Below are 19,488 nucleotides of genomic sequence, written 5' to 3'. Positions count from 1 at the left end.
GCTCAACCGGCATGTTTCATGTTGCCATTTTATTTGGATGGAATAATTACATGAGATTGATGTCTGAATGGTACAGCTGGCCCGGTCTTTAAATTGAAGTTTTTTTTTTGGTTTTTTTGACAGATATTGTATCCACCATTTGATACCTTTTTATGTTTCATTTTGTACATTGTAACACAAGAAAAAAAAAAGTAGATCTAAATTTTTGGGGGGAGTTTTTAGCAAGTATGCTGAACAAATTATGACTGGCATTTATTTATTTCATATCTAAAGGGGAGCCTGATAAAGAACTAAACCCTAAGAAGAAAACATGGGAGCAAATTCAACCAGACCTCCTTACCGACGAACAGTGTGTGGCAACTTACAAAGGAGCAGCATTTGAAGTCAGTGGGAAAGGAGTATGCAAAGCCCAAACCATGGCCAAAAGCAATATTAAATAAACAATGTCCTTTTAGAGAAGAATCACTTGAAGATAGCTTTCAGATGCCTTTTCTGTATCAAATCTGAGAATAAGCTATAATAAAGACAAACCATTTTGTTCATCGCTGTGTGATCTGCTTTTTTTGTGTGTGATAACCAAGGCAGGCACTACCTTTGGTAAATTAGGCATTCACTTGAAATGCTGGTTCTGGGGCATGACTCATGGACTAGTAGGGATATGATGGAGGGGTGCAAGTCACAGATCAATCTGGCTCCTAGCATTTAGTGAGTGAGTCACTGAGGAGTGCCTGGAAGAGCGTTTACAGTCATCGCACCCACTGTAAGTGCAGACCACAAGCTTCATCCACTGGACTACCAGGGATCATCATGGAGCACATCCTTCCTGAAAGATAAAGGGGAGAGGGAGAAGGGGCAACAAAATATGCAGGATTGCCAACTAGAATAAATGACATAGGTGAAAGAGAGACTGTCAGTAAGAGCTTAGCGAGACATAATAAAAAAGAGGTAAGAGAAATGAGAAGTTAAGAAAACAGAAATTGAATGGAGAGGTAGGATGACCATGGTGGTAGCACCATGCAGCTAAATGTAACAATATTATGTGTACGTTTTTATTTAAAAGCTCTCTCAGTTAGCGTTAACATTTACAAATTACATCACAATGAGTTCATTTCCTTATCAACCCATGGCAGCATTAATCTATGAGTTAGCATCTTCTCTAAACAGCATAAAAGACATGAAATATAACAAAAAAAATTGTATAAATAGAGCTGTTTTTAAATGGTAAATAAGATTAACACAATAGCAGCATTTTGATAATCTTTTTACCTTCATTGCCAGATTTGGCTAAGGATGAAAATGTGTTTTTGTTCCCTCATTTAAAATTTATTGTTCTAAATATTGTTCTCTGATTAGTCCATTTTGCCAGTTGCTGAATAAACTCCTAATGGTTTTGCTCCAAGAATAGATTTTAAAATATATAAAAACTCATGGTCCCATTTACTGATGAAAACTCACATCTTATTCGTTTTTTTTGTCTCGTAGCCCAGGTAATATTGTGTCTAGTTTAAGTCTTCCATCTCTGCTGGAAGACCTTGACATGCATCTACAGCAGAAGACAGCTTCTTTGGCAACTAGCAAATGCATTAATATTTTTGAAATGTTCAGTCATGTCACCTGCCTACGATTAGTAAAAGTTACACTCCCAAGTGTCCGCTGTTGCAAGTTGTATGCAGTTCTCTCTCAAGCCAAGTTAATAGCGGTAGCTAAAACAGTTGGCGCTCACGGCTAGAACGTGTGTTCCTGTGATAGCCTGCATTTAAAAACCTCCCTTTAATACCCTAACCTGACCCTGAAAACAAACCTAATGCAAAATTATGTATGTATTAAAAGAAAAGTTTTATTATTCATAAAGTGTCTACTTGGAGTTCTGGACACATTTATAAACTCAACCTCACATCTCACAGCAAGTTGCCTGTGAACTAAAGTAATGTGTATATATGATACATTGGTCATGTTTTAAAATACTTTTGCACTTAAATAAGTAGTATCAGTAGCTCATGTAGTCACCCTAAATGTGACCTGAAGCCCATTCTCGAACAATGTATTTATCTCTGAAACCAATGCATTCTAACTAGTGCTATTTTTTTGTTTGTTTTATTTATAAATAAACGTATACAACTTGGAAGTTATAGCCAAGTCTCCCTCCCTCTCCTCCCCCCCCCCCCCCCCAATTAAACTACCTATAGCTGTGAACAAAACTGTCCCATCACTTTATATCAGTAAGTGAAGTGATACTTGGTTAGAGTGCTTTATTTTATTTTTATATAAATAACTTCACATCCTTGCAACAACAATGAATACAATAAAGGAAGCTTTTAAAGGGACACTATAGTCACCTGAACAACTTTAGCTTAATGAAGCAGTTTGGGTGTATAGAACATGCCCCTGCAGCCTCACTGCTTTCCATAAACACTTCCTGTAAAGAGAGCCCTATTTAGGCTTTCTTTATTGCAAGTTCTGTTTAATTAAGATTTTCTTATCGCCTGCTATGTTAATAGCTTGCTAGACCCTGCAAGAGCCTCCTGTATGTGATTAAAGTTCAATTTAGAGATTGAGATACGATTATTTAAGGTAAATTACATCTGTTTGAAAGTGAAACCAGCTTTTTTTTCATGCAGGCTCTGTCAATCATAGCCAGGGGAGGTGTGGCTAGGGCTGCATAAACAGAAACAAAGTGATTTAACTCCTAAATGGCAGTGAATTGAGCAGTGAAATTGCAGGGGAATGATCTATACACTAAAACTGCTTTATTTAGCTACAGTAATTTAGGTGACTATAGTGTTACATGGTTATTGTGCTTGGAATTTCCCTTTAAAAAGATTTCTAACTTGAACAAGAAGATGTATGAAAATGTCCTAGCACTTAGTTTTTGCTATTTTTGCCAGTGTGCACCTCTCGTAAAATAAAGAACATCCAGGTACTTGAAAAGATAAAGAATGTTTCCTTAAGTCAGTTCCTGTGTAATAATAAAGGATACTTTTACAGGTTAATACACCACAATAATACAAACATAAAGAGCCAGCAAAGTGCATCTACCAAATTTAACAAAAAGTCAGAGTGAATGTTGACTTCCATCACACATTTTGTGATTCTTTGAGTCCTAAATCTCTTAGAAGCACCATATGCCAATTTAAGGTATGCTGTAAAATAAATCCTCTAGTTGGCAGTCCATGCCAGTATGATATACAAATGTGCTTTATATCCACTTTGTATCTCCAGAACACTGACAAACACTTTTGCGCAAACCTTGCTGGGAATGTATCAATCAAAGTGTAAACTTTGGTACTTGTTGTTCTTCACGTAATCAAACATTTGACTTGTTAGGATTGATCTTTCCTTCTGTAGGGATTTATCTGAAGGATCTCTAAAAATGTATTTTTGATGTACTTTTTCCAGTAGAGTCAATAGCTTTTTAGGAGCAGACATAAGGTATTCATCCTCTTTCATACAGGTCTCGCTTAGCTTGTCTCCATGGGTAAATATGACCGTGGTAAAATCGTTCCACGTAGGGCCCAGAAGTTCCTGTATTAAAAGAAAAGGGTGCAGTTGGTGACTATTTTATCTTCAAGGATTAATAATGTAAATGATAGACCACACTACCAGTACAATATAGGTCTCCTAAATTGTGACTTTTGAATACTATGATGCCTGCTAATTGTTCTCACTTATAGAGTTATTCACTAAACAGGACATTGGCAAGAAATGGCAAAATAATTAAATGTTTTAGATCAAATTAGCCAAATTGAAAATATTCTTTCTAATAACTTACTATTTGAAATCATTTTGTTAGTTCTCCACTATTCCTGATTAAACCCTGTTGTGATATAAACTAATGAATAATGAGACGACGAGAAAAAGCAGATTTGAATTCTAAACTAAATCAAAATAATTTTTTTTTCCAGCCTGTCAAATCATGTTCACATGAGATTTATAAAGGGTTAAGTGACAAGAAACACATTTACAATTGCTTGGCCTATTACATTTTCAGTGGACGTTAAAAAGCAGCATTTCCTAGCTTACTGAAGTGTTTTATATAGCAGACATTTGACAGGAGTAGAATGCTTTTTCTCAAAATACTTAATGAACTTACATAAAAATCATATTTTATTTGAAGGAATACAATCTGAGACTTGCAAGGACTCGTATCATGTACTGAAGCAAAAGGACAGCAAAATGGGAAGCAATCCTTGGACTTTGCTGACTTTCAATGCCACTTTTACCAAAAATAAATGATTCTATCCAGAAGATCGAAGTGTGTCTCATATTTCAAGATTTTGTGAAAGTATGTTTTTATTTTTAAATAAACTGTAGGAATGATGAAACCCAATACACTGCAATTCTGGCACACAATGTCAGACATTTTTGGAGAATTATTTTATGATACAACATAAAAGGAAAAGTAAGTTCCATTTCGATCTGAAAGGGAAAAAAATATTTTTCTGCACATATTGTGTATGAATATATAAATGTCAATTCTCAACATTTTAAGTTCTCCATTACTACTGATGACTGCCTCCTGCAATGCAGCTGAGGGTCTACAGCAAGTGTATCCTCTCTGACACCAAATGTCTTGCACAGAATCTGACAGTTTCTATCATGTTGGTACCTGTGGGCTTTTTAGTCATTAGTGCTTTACTCATGACAAATGCTAAGAAAATCAAACATAAAATGGAAATAACTTTTTAGCCTTGCATCTGCATGCAGTTTTGTTCATGGATCTCTATGAACACAAAGTTCCATAGCTTGCTTTCAAAACTAATTTAATAACATGGCAGGAGGCTTTATATTTTCTTAAGTCTCTCTTTATTAGAACTCCACAGCAGCACATTAACACGGAGAAAAAAAACAACCAATCAGAAAAAAAGCTACAATAAAGCTCCCCTCCCCACACATAACTTCCTCTTTCTTTGCTGCTCCACATCAGTACACTGCCTCCTGCTCTTAGTGTGTGTGTGTGTGTATATATATATGTGTGTGTATATATATATATATATATTGCTGCTTTTATTGTTCCTATTTGTTTTGTTAGTGCCTATATTTAATTCACATTATTGTGCCCTCTTTTTCCGTTTTCCCTGACTATCCACTCTCTTCTATGCATTTCTCCTTCTGCCTGCTAGCTACCTTGTTTGGCAGTTCTGTATCCGACTTTGGTACTGTCTGCTTTGGAATCGCAGGAGACTGGTTTCTAGCAGCCTCCCTGAGTGCTGGGGCCGCGGAGTACATCTCCGGTGGCCCACGTGTGTGCTCCCCCTGCTTATTGTCCTCGCACCTGCGCGCAGTACCCGGCAGTTGGAGCCCCTCTCCCCGTGTGCCTGGGGCCAAGGGGGGAGAGCAAGGGTGCCACATGGGAGCTGCAGCTCCCAGACTTTTCATGCTAGCGCAAGCAGGATTTGCTGTCCTGTTGCAGTACCCAGGATTGGCCTGCCTTTGACTGTGCCCCATGATTGGCCTGCTCTGACTGTGCCCCAGGATTGGCCTGCTCGGACTGTGCCATTGCCACTGTGTGACCCCCGGCTATTTATATATATATTTATATACGCTAACTATCCTGACGTAATATTTGGAGTGCTGCCCGGGCTATTCTGGCCCTGTTCTACCCTAGGTGTCACACTACATCTCCCCATACTATGGACCCCTTGGCCCAAGAACTAAGCTTACAGGCCATGATTAATGCAGCAGTGGCTGCCTCGGTGGAAAAAGCCCAGGCTAGGGCCCTCCCACATGTGACGCAGAATAAGGGCATTATGGGGTCCCCCACATGGCAGAAGACTCTACGAGTCGGACTCTCCCAGGAGTGAACAGGCAAGAGTGCCTAGCACTATTGGAAGGGTGAAGGCCTCGAGCCATGCGCTCAGAAGGGCAAGGCTCCAGCGAAGCGCACGAGACAAGTGGTCACAGACTCGCCCACCCCTATCCATCCTAGACGAATGGCGGGAAGACCAGTTGCCCTTGGAAGATGAGGACAGGTGGGGCGAGGACGGGATTGATGACTCCATGTGGCCCGAGACTCCAGGGTCCCTCCTACACAAACGGCGCCCACCTCTCTGCTGGATGAGGAGGTGTTCCTGGACGCTATGGGCGAGCCTCTCTTCGACCCGCAGGCCATCCGGCACCCCAAATCCTCTCATTTACTCAGCCTGATGCTGATATAGATACTAATTACACTATTAGAGGGTGCTGCCCTCTCGCATACTCAGCTCACTACTGATATTGTTACTATTTCTCTATTAGAGGGTGAGCCTCTCTTGAAACTCAGCGCAATACTGGTATTGATACTAGCTACATTATTAGATAGTGAGCCTTCCCATAGAATCAGCCGGACACCGATACGGATACCAATTACATTATTAGGGGGTGCGGCCCTCTCATTTACGCAGCCCGCTGCGGATATTGATACTAATTTCTCTTTTAGGGGGTGAGCCCGTCTCATACGCACAGTCAAGTACATATATTTATTCTAGTTTCCGTCAGTTTACTGCTTACTGGTTTACTGCAGTATGGGATACTGATTCCCTTATTGGAGGGCGAGCCCATCTTCTTCCAATGTCCAACAGATTCTTACCAGAACAGGATCTGATTGCGTTTTAGAGGGTGTACTCAGCCCAGTATTGATATTGATACTACATACTATAGTTTTCCCGCTGATGTTACAGCTCGTACAGTAGGTATCGCTGCCTTCCTCACCGGAGCCTCCCAGTGATGCTGCACCAGATCAGCTGGAAGGAATCCCTACGTTACAGTTTTAAGCTGATCTACCTGCTTGAGTTGGCTGTCCCCATTACAGCTTATATGATGGAACCGCATTACTCTGGCCATTATACCTCCTTACGAGATATACCCCCTGAGGTATTACGGGGGAAGAACCTCCCACCAAATTCTCACTTACCTGGCACCTTATCGGGCAGAGTATGGGCTGTTTGATCTGGCTGCCTCTGCTACAGCTTCTATGTTTGGCCCGCTTTGTCGGGGCCGCTGTACCTCCATACTGGATCGACTCCTGCAGGTTTGTTACTCGTACTGGGTGAGCCCAGTTAGTACAGATATATATACTTTTTCATAACCGGGATTGTATTGAGCAGGTGATCTAACAATGTTAGTTTTGTTTATGCCATTACGGACGACTTCTGCGGGCAGTTTTTCCCTCTGGAGGAAGCAGGAGATTTTGATGCCTTCAAAGCAGACTTGCACCATCTCACGAGTGCTACTGGAAGGGTAGACCCACAATACCCAGATCTGAAAATACATGGTACGCGCTAGGTGCGAGAAATGACCGGGGCACCCGGGCCAGTACTACGTCCCCTGGCCATGTGCAATTTTGCAGATAGATGGAGGGTGGACCTCTAAATCCTCCAAAGACAAAGAAAGGGAGCAAGATTCGGTTGTGGAGGTCTCGCCCTCTGTACGTGAATCACTCCTGGGACTGGACACCATATTGGCATTACATTACATCAACTGCCTTGGCAGAGCCCGGTCACATGTTACCAGGTACAGTTAATCGTGCCGCGGATTGACTTTTTCCTGGGATTGGAAGAACATCAACGACAGGCATCTCTGTCAATCACATTTCCGTCACATCTCGCTGTCGAAGGATCAATTTAGGATTAATCTATTGGCCTCCCACGATAATTACCAATGGAACAAGCATTGTTTGCTTTCTTCACTGAGCGGTAAAACCGCAAACATGAAGCCTCCTGTCATGTTGTAAAATTGTAGATTATGCTAGCTTTAGTGTACCTATAATCTTAATTTTATTAATGACAGGAGGCAAATATTTCCCTCCCAGTTTTTTCATCCCTACCCTTGTTTGATCTCTGGTCAGAAGTTTTGGGTAATCAGGTATGTATGCAACTCTGCTTGTTGTTTCTGCTATCTGTCACTTTTCGTGTTACCATTTCTTACATAGAACAGTTGAGATCTCTGTACATCACAGCAATACTGTTTGTCGCACTGGGTGACTGCATGTTTTTTCAGAGTATGTTTAATTATCTAACCAGCCCCTTCGACAATGTTTTTCTCGTTTCAGTTTATAATCTGTCCGTGGCACCACATTTTAAATTTCCTCTTGGCTGGTTGACATTGTTAACTTCACTGCCTATGAGGACTTATGTTACACTGCATGGTTTTATTCTGTTTCTTATTCTGTTTTGTCACAGCTTGAAAGAGGAAGTTATGTGTGGGGAGGGGAGCTTTATTGTATCGTACTTTTTTCTGATTGGTTAATTTTCTCTGTGTTACTGTTCTGCTGTGGAGTTCTAGTAAACAGAGACTTAAGCAAATATTTGCCTCCTGTCATTAATAATATTAAGATTATAGGTATTAAAGCTAGCATAATCTACTATTGACACTTTTATAACTGGGGTTAGAAACACCTTCCCAGATGTTACTCAAACAGTGCACATAACTAACGGAAGTAGTCTAGGGCACGCCTGCTCTCCTCTCTTCTGTACGTTTAGGTTAACAATTCATGAGCCCACTAACTCAATAATGAGCAGCCTGGGGGTATATTTGCCTCCAAGGCTCCCCCAGGTGGTGCCCTGTTACTTTTTCTAAAGGGTAGTCATGCCATTGCTGGTGCACTTCTCTAATTTTTAAACATCACAGTGCTGGAATGCCATACAGCCCTGTTGCAGTTTCAGGAACAGAAATATATATCCAATATATAGAACTTGAGAACTGTTTCCAGATTCGTCCATATAAATGTACAAACATAAATTAAGTGAAAGTGCACAAAACACTAAGTATAAAGAGCTCATTGTGTTGGTGGGTTTTACTATTTATTAACACCATTACTTTTAAAGCTTTTATGGAAGAATCCTTTTAGATTTTTAATTAAACTTCTTGACATTGTTCAAACACAATTGCATCTAGTGTTCCACTCCATTGCTTGGATTGATGCTGAAGAAGAGGCAGGTAACCATATGAATTGAAGCATTATCCATAAGGCCATACAACATAGAAACATAGAATGTGACGGCAGATATGAACCATTCGGCCCATCTAGTCTGCCCAATATTTCAAAATACTTTTGATTAGTCCCTGGCCTTATTGTAAGTCTAGGATAGCCTTATGCCTGTCCCATGCATGCTTAAACTCCTTTACAGTGTTAACCTCTACCACAGCTGGAAGGATATTCCATGCATCCACTACCCTCTCAGTAAAGTAATACTTCTTGAAAGAGCCCATATTGCTGGCTCTGAAGATTGTGAGTGCTATACGCTATAGTGTGACCTGTGAAGCTCTGTTTTACATATGCTATGAGATTAATTTTGTGTTTTTTACTTGTAGATGTATTTATTTTATTTGTGCCTGTAGCATAACATATTTAGGGTTGTCTGTGCTTTCACCTTATTTACTTTTTTCCATGTTCTATTTTTGTTTTTTGGAATAATATAGTAATTGATTAATGTGATAATGTCCCCCACCCCACATTGGTATAACTTATAGAAATTATTTAGCGACAACATCATTTATAATATAGCAGAGACATAACGAGGGGGTGTCAGATGGAAACAGGGACGCTGGTCTGATATTTGAGAAAAGGAGTAGAGGCACAGGTAATTGTACTACCAAAAGGATTGAAAATACAAACAGTTTCTCCTGAGCTGCAGCTCCACCCACTGTAGTTCCAGCAGTGTAAACCAAATACACATAGTGTAGAAACGAGCGCCTGCAGGGGGGATAAGGGGGGGGGGGCGCACTTCCCCCCCCCCCTGGATTTTTCAGCTTGTGCCGGTATTTTTCGTATGAGATTGAGAATACTGTGCAATACCAGTGCCGGCCAGTAGGTGGCGCTGTGTGTGGAGAGAGGCAGGGATAGGAAGCTACATCTTATCCCTGCTTCTCTCTCCTGTCTGAACCTGCCGGGGAGCAGCACAGAGTGCAGCCAGCAACTCCCAGACTGCAGAGACAGCTCTGGTAAGTGAGGGATGAAAAGAAAGAATCAGAAGGAGCACAAAGGTAAAGTAGGAGAAGGAGCAAAAAGGAACATCAAGGAGCAGAAAGGGCAGCAAGTAGCAGGAAGGTAGAGTAGGAGAAGGAGCAGAAAGGAGAAGGAACAGAAATGAGCAGAAAGGGGCAGCAGGAGCAGGAGGGGGCAGAAAGAATCAGAAGGAGCACAAAGGTAAAGTAGGAGAAGGAACAGAAAGGGTCTACAAGAAGCAAAAATGGTCAGCAAGGAGCAGAAAGGGCCAGCAAGGAGCTGGAAAGGGCAACAAGGAGCAGGAAGGGACAGAAAGAGCACAAAGGTAAAGGAGCAGAAAGAATTAGGAGCACAAAGGTAAATTAGGACAAGGAACAGAGAGGAGAAGAAACAGAAATGAGCAGGAAGACATCAAGGAGCAGAAAGGGTCAGCAATGAGCTGGAATAGGCAGAAGGAGCTCAAAGGTAAAGTAGGAGAAGGAGCGGAAAGGAGCACAAAAGTAAAGTGGGAGAAGGAGCTGGAAGGGGCAGAAGGAGCGCAAAGGTAAAGTAGGAGAAGGAGCAAAAAGGAACAGAAAGTAGCAGGAAGGAGCTGAAAGTGTCTGCAAGGAGCAGAAAGGGGCAGCAGGAGCAGGAAGTGACAGAAGGAGCACAAAAGCAAAGGAGCAGAAAGAATCAGAAGGAACACAAAGGAAAGGTAGGAGAAGGACCAGAAAGGAACAACAAGGAGCAGAAAGGGCAGCAAGGAGCAGGAATGTAACGTAGGAGAAGGAATATAAATGAGCAGGTAGGGACAGCAAGGAGCTGGAAGGGGCAGAAGAAGCACAAAGGTGAAGTAGGAGAAGGAGCAGAAAGATTTCAGAAAGAGAAAGGACCAGAAGGGTGCAAAATAAGCAGAAAGTAGCAGAAAGGAGCCAAGGAGGAGAGAAAATAGTGTCAGAAGAAAAAGAAGACTGTGTAAAATGAAGAAGAAGAAAAGGAGACTGGAGCTGGAAGGACAAGTGAAGTAATCCCTCCTCTTCATTCCTGGAACCCCATCATAAGGCTTTGGTACCTGGGCCTGGCAGGGAAACATTGGACCTTCTCATCTCCAAGGTAAAAAAAAAAAAACATTAGTGTTAATGTGTTTACTTTTATTTACTGAGTGTCAGGAAGTACAGAGTGTCACTGGGTAGGGGTGTCGCTGGTTGGCTAGAACAGTCAGTTGGCATTCTAAGCCAATCAGTAGCTCCCCATTCATAAAACAGTAAAACCTGTTTATAAACCGGGAACTAGCGATTGGCTTAGAGTGTCAGCTGACCACTCTAGCCAATCAGCGGCACCCATGCCTGACGTCAATCTACAGTTCCTGACACTCCGTTTCAGAAGCTGAATACCACTGAGCGACCTGGAGATCTGGAGCTGGAGGAAGCCTTTGGGGTTAAACCATTTGAGAGCGGTTTAACCCCTTAAAGGAAAGAGAGCACCCAGGGGCTTCCTGGCATCATAACATTTTCATTTAGATTAAGTTGTTATGATGACCAGAATTTGATTAATTTGATTAAAGAAACACTATAATGTCAGGAATACAAGCATGTATTCCTGAGAGTATAGTTGTGAAAACGCTATTCACCCTGGCTTTATGTGATAATGACTATGCCTCTTCCCTTCATGACACTGTCAAAAAGGGGCCAAGCATGGATGTCATTACAATTATTCCCCCCCCCCCCCCCCCCACCACCACCTGGAAAAGTTCTGCGGACACCCATGAGCGCAGACCTCATTTTTTCTATGCTCTGATATTTGAGTTTGAGAATTATCTCTGACTCTGCATACATATTGCCTTTAGTGAATATATGAATGGTAATTTTAGATCAAATATGGATATTTTTTCTAAAGTTTATGTTTTTAAGCTACGTAAATAATGCCATATGAATTTAGGTTCTTGCTTTTAGAATAAATATTTATAATTATTTAAAGATATATTATATATTTTTTTTTAAAAAAACACACATTTTAGATCAAGCGTGCATGAAAAGAGCTTCCTTATCATTTTGTAACAGTATGTCTAATTTTATATATCTATGTCTATAAATTTGCCTATGATCAGTTGCTGAATTCTGAAAGGTGCTCTGGATAAGATTGTTACATGATAATTAAATAGAGGAAATATATGCAATGTAGGATTATTATACAACTATAGATATAATGAAATGTGTTCTTTACATTCACGTATATCCCTTCATTTTGTTTTAAATCATTTGCAGCCAATGAACTCATAGCATGTGGGTTCATAGTGGAAAAAATGTAATTCGAAAGCCAACTATTACATCATGGATGAAGTTTAATTATCATGTAAAAGCAAGGGCATTCCAGATTGTATATGGCAACAATACATTGTTTGATGAGGTTCTTTCCTGTTCTGTTAACTATATCTCTGCACTGTAAATACTGCCATCAAAGCATGTCTTTCCAAATCACAATGTTTGGACAACAAGCAGTGAATTGTCAAAATCAGACTAGAGAAACTAAATTTAGCAACTTAATAATCTCTAGTTTCTATGCCCTACTCATAAGGAGCTTTTACTAGTGTGTGAGTTGAGACATTGTATTGTGAGAATATTATTAATATTAATATTATTTTTGACAGATTATTTTGAGGTGATTGAACTTTAAGGTCAAAATAGATGAACCCGAAATGTTAATCTATGCTTTCAGAGCTTCTACTCTTAAAATTTACTTTGAATTATCACTTCAATGAATAAACCTGTAAGAACTATTAACAATTCTCACTTTCGTGAATAACCATATTGTTAATGAGAAGCATTATATATTTTTTAAGCATACCGGGTCTCCAGAAATTCATGGAAGATGTGCCAGCTCTTGGCAAGTCTGGGTAGTGGAATAGGAGAGCAATCACAGGTTCTTTTTTTTTTTTTTTTTTTTTTTTAAATAGAGTGGGATGTAGAAAAGGAAGACAGTAAAAAGAAAAGGGGCGGGGGGGGGGAGGGGGGAAGAAGGTGGGGAATCTGTCTATTGCCTATTCAAAAAATGTACATTAACCTCAATAAGATGTAAGATGTTAATCTGTCTATTCGGGGCCCATCCACTGAGTAAGCCAGGGCTCCCATACCTTAAAGTAATATTCTCTCTTTCCTTTAGCTGCCCAATGCATTTCCTCCATTTCCCTAATTTTTTCAACTTTTTCTGTCTCCATTGTTCTTTGGTTGGAACTATGAATTTACACCAAAAGACCAGGATCATAGCATTTGCTTCATTCAATAAGTGGTTCAACAGTAGCTGTTTATGGTTCTCTTTGAAGGAGGCTGGCCAACGCAACAATATCTTTGAAGAGGTTAATTGTTTAGGTGTTGGTAAAATCTTATATATGTCCCCTAGGACATGCTGCCAATATGATCTAACGTGGTTGCATTCCCACCAAATATGTTCCATATCGCCCCGTTTAGCTTCACACCTCCAGCATCAATCACTAACCAATGGACAGTATTTATGTAATCGAGCTGGAGTCCTATACCATCTAGTAACTCTTTTAAAAAAGATAATTTTCCTAGAGTTGCTGACTTGTGAATTCATCCCCATTTTAAGCACATATGACCAATCCTCATTAGTCATTTGAATATTAATACCTTGCATCCACTTCCGTTGTAAAGAAGGTACTAGCCCTTCCATAGCCCCTCTCTGTATTATGCTATAATACTGGATAGATGAGATTTATTCCATATCCCTGAACCACACAGAAACTCAAATTATGTTTTATTTCTTGAATGACAATATGGTATCACTGATTAAAAAAAATAAAAAATAAAAAGTAGGAAATTCCTATTATATCTATGAGTGTCGTCTTGCTTTTCCATTGGGGAAAGTCCCTTATCTTAGGGGGTGTTTCATCCATCAGTAGTCTTGTTATAAGTGGATCTGCATCTCCTATTATCCTTCGTAGTAAGTTTTAACCATGACCATTCTGAAACTCCAAGTTAAGTGCTATCGGGAGGAATACTGGGGAGGAATACAAATAGTCCCGGGGCCAGCCCCCAAGTATCTTTAAGGCTTGTCTGCAAAGTGTGGTTTATAAATCACAGGTTTCTGAGGTGCTGGAAATCTATATGATGCATTCCATCTACAAGTTAAACAACTGTCCCTCCAGTGAAAGCAAAGTCTAACAGTGGTATTCACACCATATCCTCTTTGGAAGTCACTACTCCTGTATTGTGACATTGTCTACTGACTGAGATACACCAAATATTCCATGACCAACCTCCCTCCTTCTCTGGCTTGTGGTTCTATGGGACCTTCTAAGTCTGTGTGCACTAGTTCTAGGGTCGTGGTGGCACAAGCATCCATCTTTTCCCTTCTACTCTGAACAAATTTTCATGAGTGCAAATTTCACAGTTTAGGTCAGACCAATCAATGTTACCCTTCATTTTCATTCCTTTCACCACTTTCTATAACTTTGCAATTTCATTATAATTACAATGACATATAATTTAGTGCCAGGTTTGAATATTATAACATCTGTAACGGCTACCCAGGTAGTGCGAGGGTATCAGCCGTTGGAGACGTCCCTTTTCCCGGCAAGCTGCTGTGTAGTAGTGGAGTAACTTATTCCCATCCACGAGATCCAAGAGAAGAGTCAGGCATAGCTGTTAAAAGAGCAAGGTGGTTATGCAGTAAATCCCCTTCCAAGAACAAGACGAGGCTACGTTTTGAAGGGTCAAGAAGAACTAAATTTTAATGACAAGGATTCTCCTTTTATGTGATTCTGCCCATGCAAGGAAGACATCTACATAATGAGTACAGTAACCAAAAACAAACAGGGTACAACCCACACATCTCCTCCCCTCAGATAAACATTTAACATAATTAACAAGCACACATTTTTATCCTAGTTTTGAATGTACCCCAAATTTGAATGTACCCCAAATAGCCCTAATCTGGGGGAACAACATATTTAAAAATCATCCCATTCGGTTAAGGGGTTCGGGAGTTATGGAGCTTTAAAGTTTTGACCGACCGCACAGGCACACTAGCCGAAAATAGTTCCATAAGTTTTGGCCTTGCGGTCGGTCCTCGTTCGTGTGGTGAAAAGTCACGAAAAGCTTGCCATCCGTGGATATCTTGATGGTCGCTAGAATCCCTGTATGTTGTATAGTCTTTCTACCGAACGGCAGGACAGTCGGTAGTTTCAGCACAAATTTACGGTGTTATTGAGGTCTAAGCGGTGTTCGCCTACTCAAGTGTCCGATTTTAGTTCCAGACACTCAATGGCAAATCACCGCTGTTCGGGAGCTAAGATGGCCGCGAACACGTGTAAAAGTCCCGAAATGGCGGCCACCCAGGAATTGAAACAAAGAGTTTGTGCATTTCTCATAGGGATTGTATGTGCCGATCAGGGAGGTAAAATACCACATAATTGGGTAGCAGGGTGGTCCGGTGTTCGGTAGTTTGCATTCGTATTTATGAAGGCTGAGTCCCTACCGTATGGCTCGCATAAATAAACGAATGCTGGTAAAAGGCCCGAACTGTGATGAAGAATAATCCCCATGAACCAGGTAAGCATATTCCATTATATCCATGGTCTCTGTTGCTGTATATGTACCTGGTTAGTTGTTAAAGGGCCGGTAGCAATAATTATTCCCAGGCAAAAGGTAGGGTTCTGTTTCAATATCCATAACATCTGCCTTAATTTTCAGCACAATTGTTTAGATAATAAAGTCTGTTGCATTTTTGGATTATGAATTTGGTGCCATTGTTACAAACAAGTTCACTTCTGCCTTGTTTAAAGTTAACTGATATGCCATTGTTACCTCTACAGAGAAAATGTCTTGAGCATGTGAAGGTAATGCTTTCTTTAGGGTTGCTAACATTCAATTTCCTTTACTGTCAAGTAGGTAAATCCCTGCATCACCCCTCTTCAGTGTCTTTTATTTCCATCTGCAAGGTCCATTAAGTGTTTCTCTCATTTAAAAGTGTTCTTGTGCACTATTCAAAGTTAGTAAAACTGAGCTCCTTGTCTTTCCTCCTCCTAATACTGATCCTCCTCTTTCGCTCTCCCTTCAAGTTTGTGGTACCAACATCAGTCCATCCTTGCAAGCGCGCTGTCTTGGCATCATACTTGACTCTGGTCTCACCTTTGAGCCTCACATCCAGCATGTTGCCAAATCCTGTAGATTCCATCTTAAAAACATAGCCCGCATCCGCCCCTTTCTTGCACCAGATACCACCAAGGAGCTTGTCCATGCTCTAGTAATTTCCCGCATGGATTACTGTAACCCTCTCCTGATTGGTCTTCCCAAAAGTACTGCACCCCTACAGTCCGTAATGAACGCTGCTGCTAGACTGATTTTCCTCTCTAGTCGTTTCTCTCACACCTCACCCCTCTGCCAGTCCTTACATTGGCTTCCTGTATGCTATAGGAGTCAATTCAAGGTACTAACTCACACCTATAAAGCACTGAACAACTCTAGCCCCCTCTTATATCTCCTCACAGATCCATAGGTATGTCCCTTCTCGGTCTCTCCGCTCTGCCCGTGACCACCTCCTGTCCGTTGTCCGCACTCGTACGGCCAACTCGCGCTTGCAGGACTTCTCGCGGGCGGCTCCCTTCCTATGGAATAGCCTGCCTACCGCCATCAGACTCTCCCCTAGTCTTGCATCTTTTAAGAAGTGCCTTAAAACCCATCTCTTTAGGAAAGCTTATGGCCTCCAAGACTAACCAATACCTGTCTCTTGCCCTCTCCTAAAGGGCAGTCCACCTTATTTGATTGCAAATTCCTGTCCTAATGTGTTTTACACCCCACCTCCTAGAGAATGTAAGCTCGATCGAGCAGGGTCCTCTTCAACCTATTGTTCCAGTAAGTTTATTTGTAATTGTCCTATTTATAGTTAAATCCCCTCTCATAATATTGTAAAGCGCTACGGAATCTGTTGGCGCTATATAAATTGCAATAATAATAATAATAATAGTACTTAAGTGGGTTGTTGCCCTTGTGTTGACCATTAGCCCTTTCAGTAGACATGTGCAATTCGTGCAATGTGACATGTGCAGTCAGTGTAATGACAGGAATGAATAAGTAGATAACTCCCTAATTCCCACGGTATTAGGGAGCTATCTACTAAAAGGCTGAAAGACCTAAATTGGTCTTTCAGCCAAATTTACTAATTAAAGATTACTTAGTATTAGTACATTTTATGACCCTACTCTCTATACCGCGAGTAGGGGCATGTCTATTAAACAGTGAGCAGCCTATGGCTGATCCTCAGGGTGGGGGCCAGGGGGAGGACATTAGGTCCCCCCCTTATTCCAATTTAGGGCCCCACCCACTGTTCAGGGGTGGGGGCCAGGGGGGAGGATATTAGGTCCCCCCCTTATTAGTATTTAGGGCCCCCACCCGCCGCTCAGGGGTGGGGGCCAGGGGGGAGGACATTAGGTGTCCCCCCTTATTCCAATTTAGGGCCCCCACCCACCGCTCAGGGGTGGGGGCCAGGGGGGAGGACATTAGGTCCCCCCTTCTTAGTATTTAGTGCCCCCACCCGCCGCTCAGGGGTGGGAGCCAGGGGGGAGGACAATAGGTCCCCCCCTTATTCCAATTTAGGGCCCCACCCGCCGCTCAGGGTGGGGGTCAGGGGGGAGGACATTAGGTTCCCCCCTTATTAGTATTTAGGGCCCCCACCCACCACTCAAGGGGGAGGACATTAGGTCCCCCCCCTTATTTTACTATAGGGCCCCCACCCGCCGCTCAGGGGTGGGGGCTGGGGGGGGGAGACAATAGGTCCCCTCCATCATTATACTTAAGGGCCCCTACCTGCCTGCTCACTGTTTAATAGACATGCCCCTACTCGCTATACTGTAATTTTTACTTAGTATTAGTAAACTTGGCCGAAAGACCAATTTAGGTCTTTCAGCCTTTTGGTAGAGAACTCCCTAATACCGTGGGAATTAGGGAGTTATCTACTAAGCGGCTGCAAGAGAAGTCCCGAAATTCCGAAGTTGCCGAATTTCCGAAGTGCTGAAGTGCCGAAGTTCCGAAGTGTTAAAGTGCCGAATTGCCGAAGTCCCGAATTTCGGAATGCCGAACCGAACCGAATTTTTTTCCCATGCACATGCCTACCTTTCAGTATTAAAAAAAGGTCATCTCTGATTTTAAAGAGATATACGTGTCTGCTGTTTGTCTCTTTTCTTGCAATCTACAATTTGCATCTCTATGTGTCTGGCTACTACAGTAAGAACACCACAGTGATTGACTGCCATTTTAACTCTAGGAGTCATATTACTCACTTTCAACACTCTGTCGTCATTTGAGCTAGCACAGTATTTCTCAGTATCTTCAAAACATCTCAACCGTGTTTTGAACTCTACAAGGGGAACTTTACCATCACCCTGCGTAATATGGATGGCAAACGGTTTAAACAATTCAGGCACATTTTATATGTCACACTTTATTTGCACCTTTCTGAAGCTAGGTAAACAACCTAAATATTTGGGCTTTTCCTTGTTTGCATAATAATCACTCAGCATTTGAAGCGACGTTCTTCCATCATCAGTGAACTCCCTCATGATTAAAGACAGACTGTTATTATCTAAGAATTGTTTTAACTCAGCCTATGCCTCCTCATTTTTATCTTCATTCTCATAATTTCTTTGAGATTCATCAACTGCAGATGTCCCAATAACTTTTTTTTAAATAATTTTTTATTAGTTTTATCACAAAATACATAAAACTCGAATAGATACAAATGTCTTCACAATAGTCTTGCTTTGACACAAATTACCGGTACATAAAATATACACAACAATAGGCCTGTCAATTAACAATATATCACTATACTATTATAACACAGTACAGGTAATACCCTATGTCTGTCAACTACCTCAACATATTGTCTTCATCCCAACTCTTACCCGGCTTTCCCTATATTAAACACAGTCCCCAAGCCTCCATCTTAATAATTTTTAACGCCCATACCCTAGGAGGAGGATAAACTGAAATATAGCCATCTTCTATACTAGAAAGGGAGACGCTATATATATGTATAAAAGTAAAAGGGTATAGAGAAGACCATAAAGGGGAATTTTTTTTAAAATAAATTTAACCCTAGGAATGAGGCAAACCCCATGAGGTATCTTTGGGTACCTATACTTTAACAACCACACACATACCACATTCATTGTTCCAAGGATCTAAAGGGGAGGTGGGCTGACGAGGAGGAGTAACAATAATGAGTTTTATCCAAGGGTCAAACAGTGGTCATCCCAGAGTGCCCATCTATGCTTCAGATCTATAGAAACCCCTGAGTACCCATCTTCTCTTTCTAATGTTCTATTTCTCTGCATCACCCTCTCCACTTCTGACCACTTTGGGAGCTTTCCTCCTTTCCAATTTACAACAATTAGCCATTTCTCTATCAATAGAATCTGAAGGAGAAGAGATTTTAATTATTTCGTAAGGTGACTAGGTAAAAGGTGGAACAGAGCCAATTCTGGCGTTAAGTTAATGTTTTCACCTGCAATTCGAGATATCCCAAGTTTTACCTCCTGTCAGTAGATTTGAATGTAGGGGCAGGACCAC

At 41.2% G+C, this 19,488-nt stretch overlaps 2 protein-coding genes across 9 annotated transcripts in view; one reads left to right on the top strand and one right to left on the bottom strand.

The window, feature by feature from the left end:
- The window catches only part of AIMP1 (aminoacyl tRNA synthetase complex interacting multifunctional protein 1), a 68,945-nt gene extending 68,403 nt beyond the window's left edge, over window positions 1–542 (top strand). For all 7 annotated transcript variants that reach the window (XM_063458377.1, XM_063458375.1, XM_063458372.1 and 4 more), the window contains one exon: window positions 274–542. In XM_063458377.1, coding sequence (XP_063314447.1) covers window positions 274–440 — 167 coding nt within the window. In that variant the 3' untranslated portion in view covers window positions 441–542. The remainder of the gene's footprint in view (window positions 1–273) is intronic.
- A 2,246-nt stretch (window positions 543–2,788) lies between these two features.
- Window positions 2,789–19,488, bottom strand: part of GIMD1 (GIMAP family P-loop NTPase domain containing 1) — a 29,839-nt gene continuing 13,139 nt past the window's right edge. For both annotated transcript variants that reach the window (XM_063460065.1, XM_063460064.1), the window contains exon 3: window positions 2,789–3,522. In XM_063460065.1, coding sequence (XP_063316135.1) covers window positions 3,262–3,522 — 261 coding nt within the window. In that variant the 3' untranslated portion in view covers window positions 2,789–3,261. The remainder of the gene's footprint in view (window positions 3,523–19,488) is intronic.

This window comes from Pelobates fuscus, chromosome 6 (assembly GCF_036172605.1).
Source record: "Pelobates fuscus isolate aPelFus1 chromosome 6, aPelFus1.pri, whole genome shotgun sequence".
Taxonomy (NCBI): Eukaryota; Metazoa; Chordata; class Amphibia; order Anura; family Pelobatidae; genus Pelobates; species Pelobates fuscus.
This window is presented reverse-complemented; position numbering and strand designations above follow the sequence as displayed.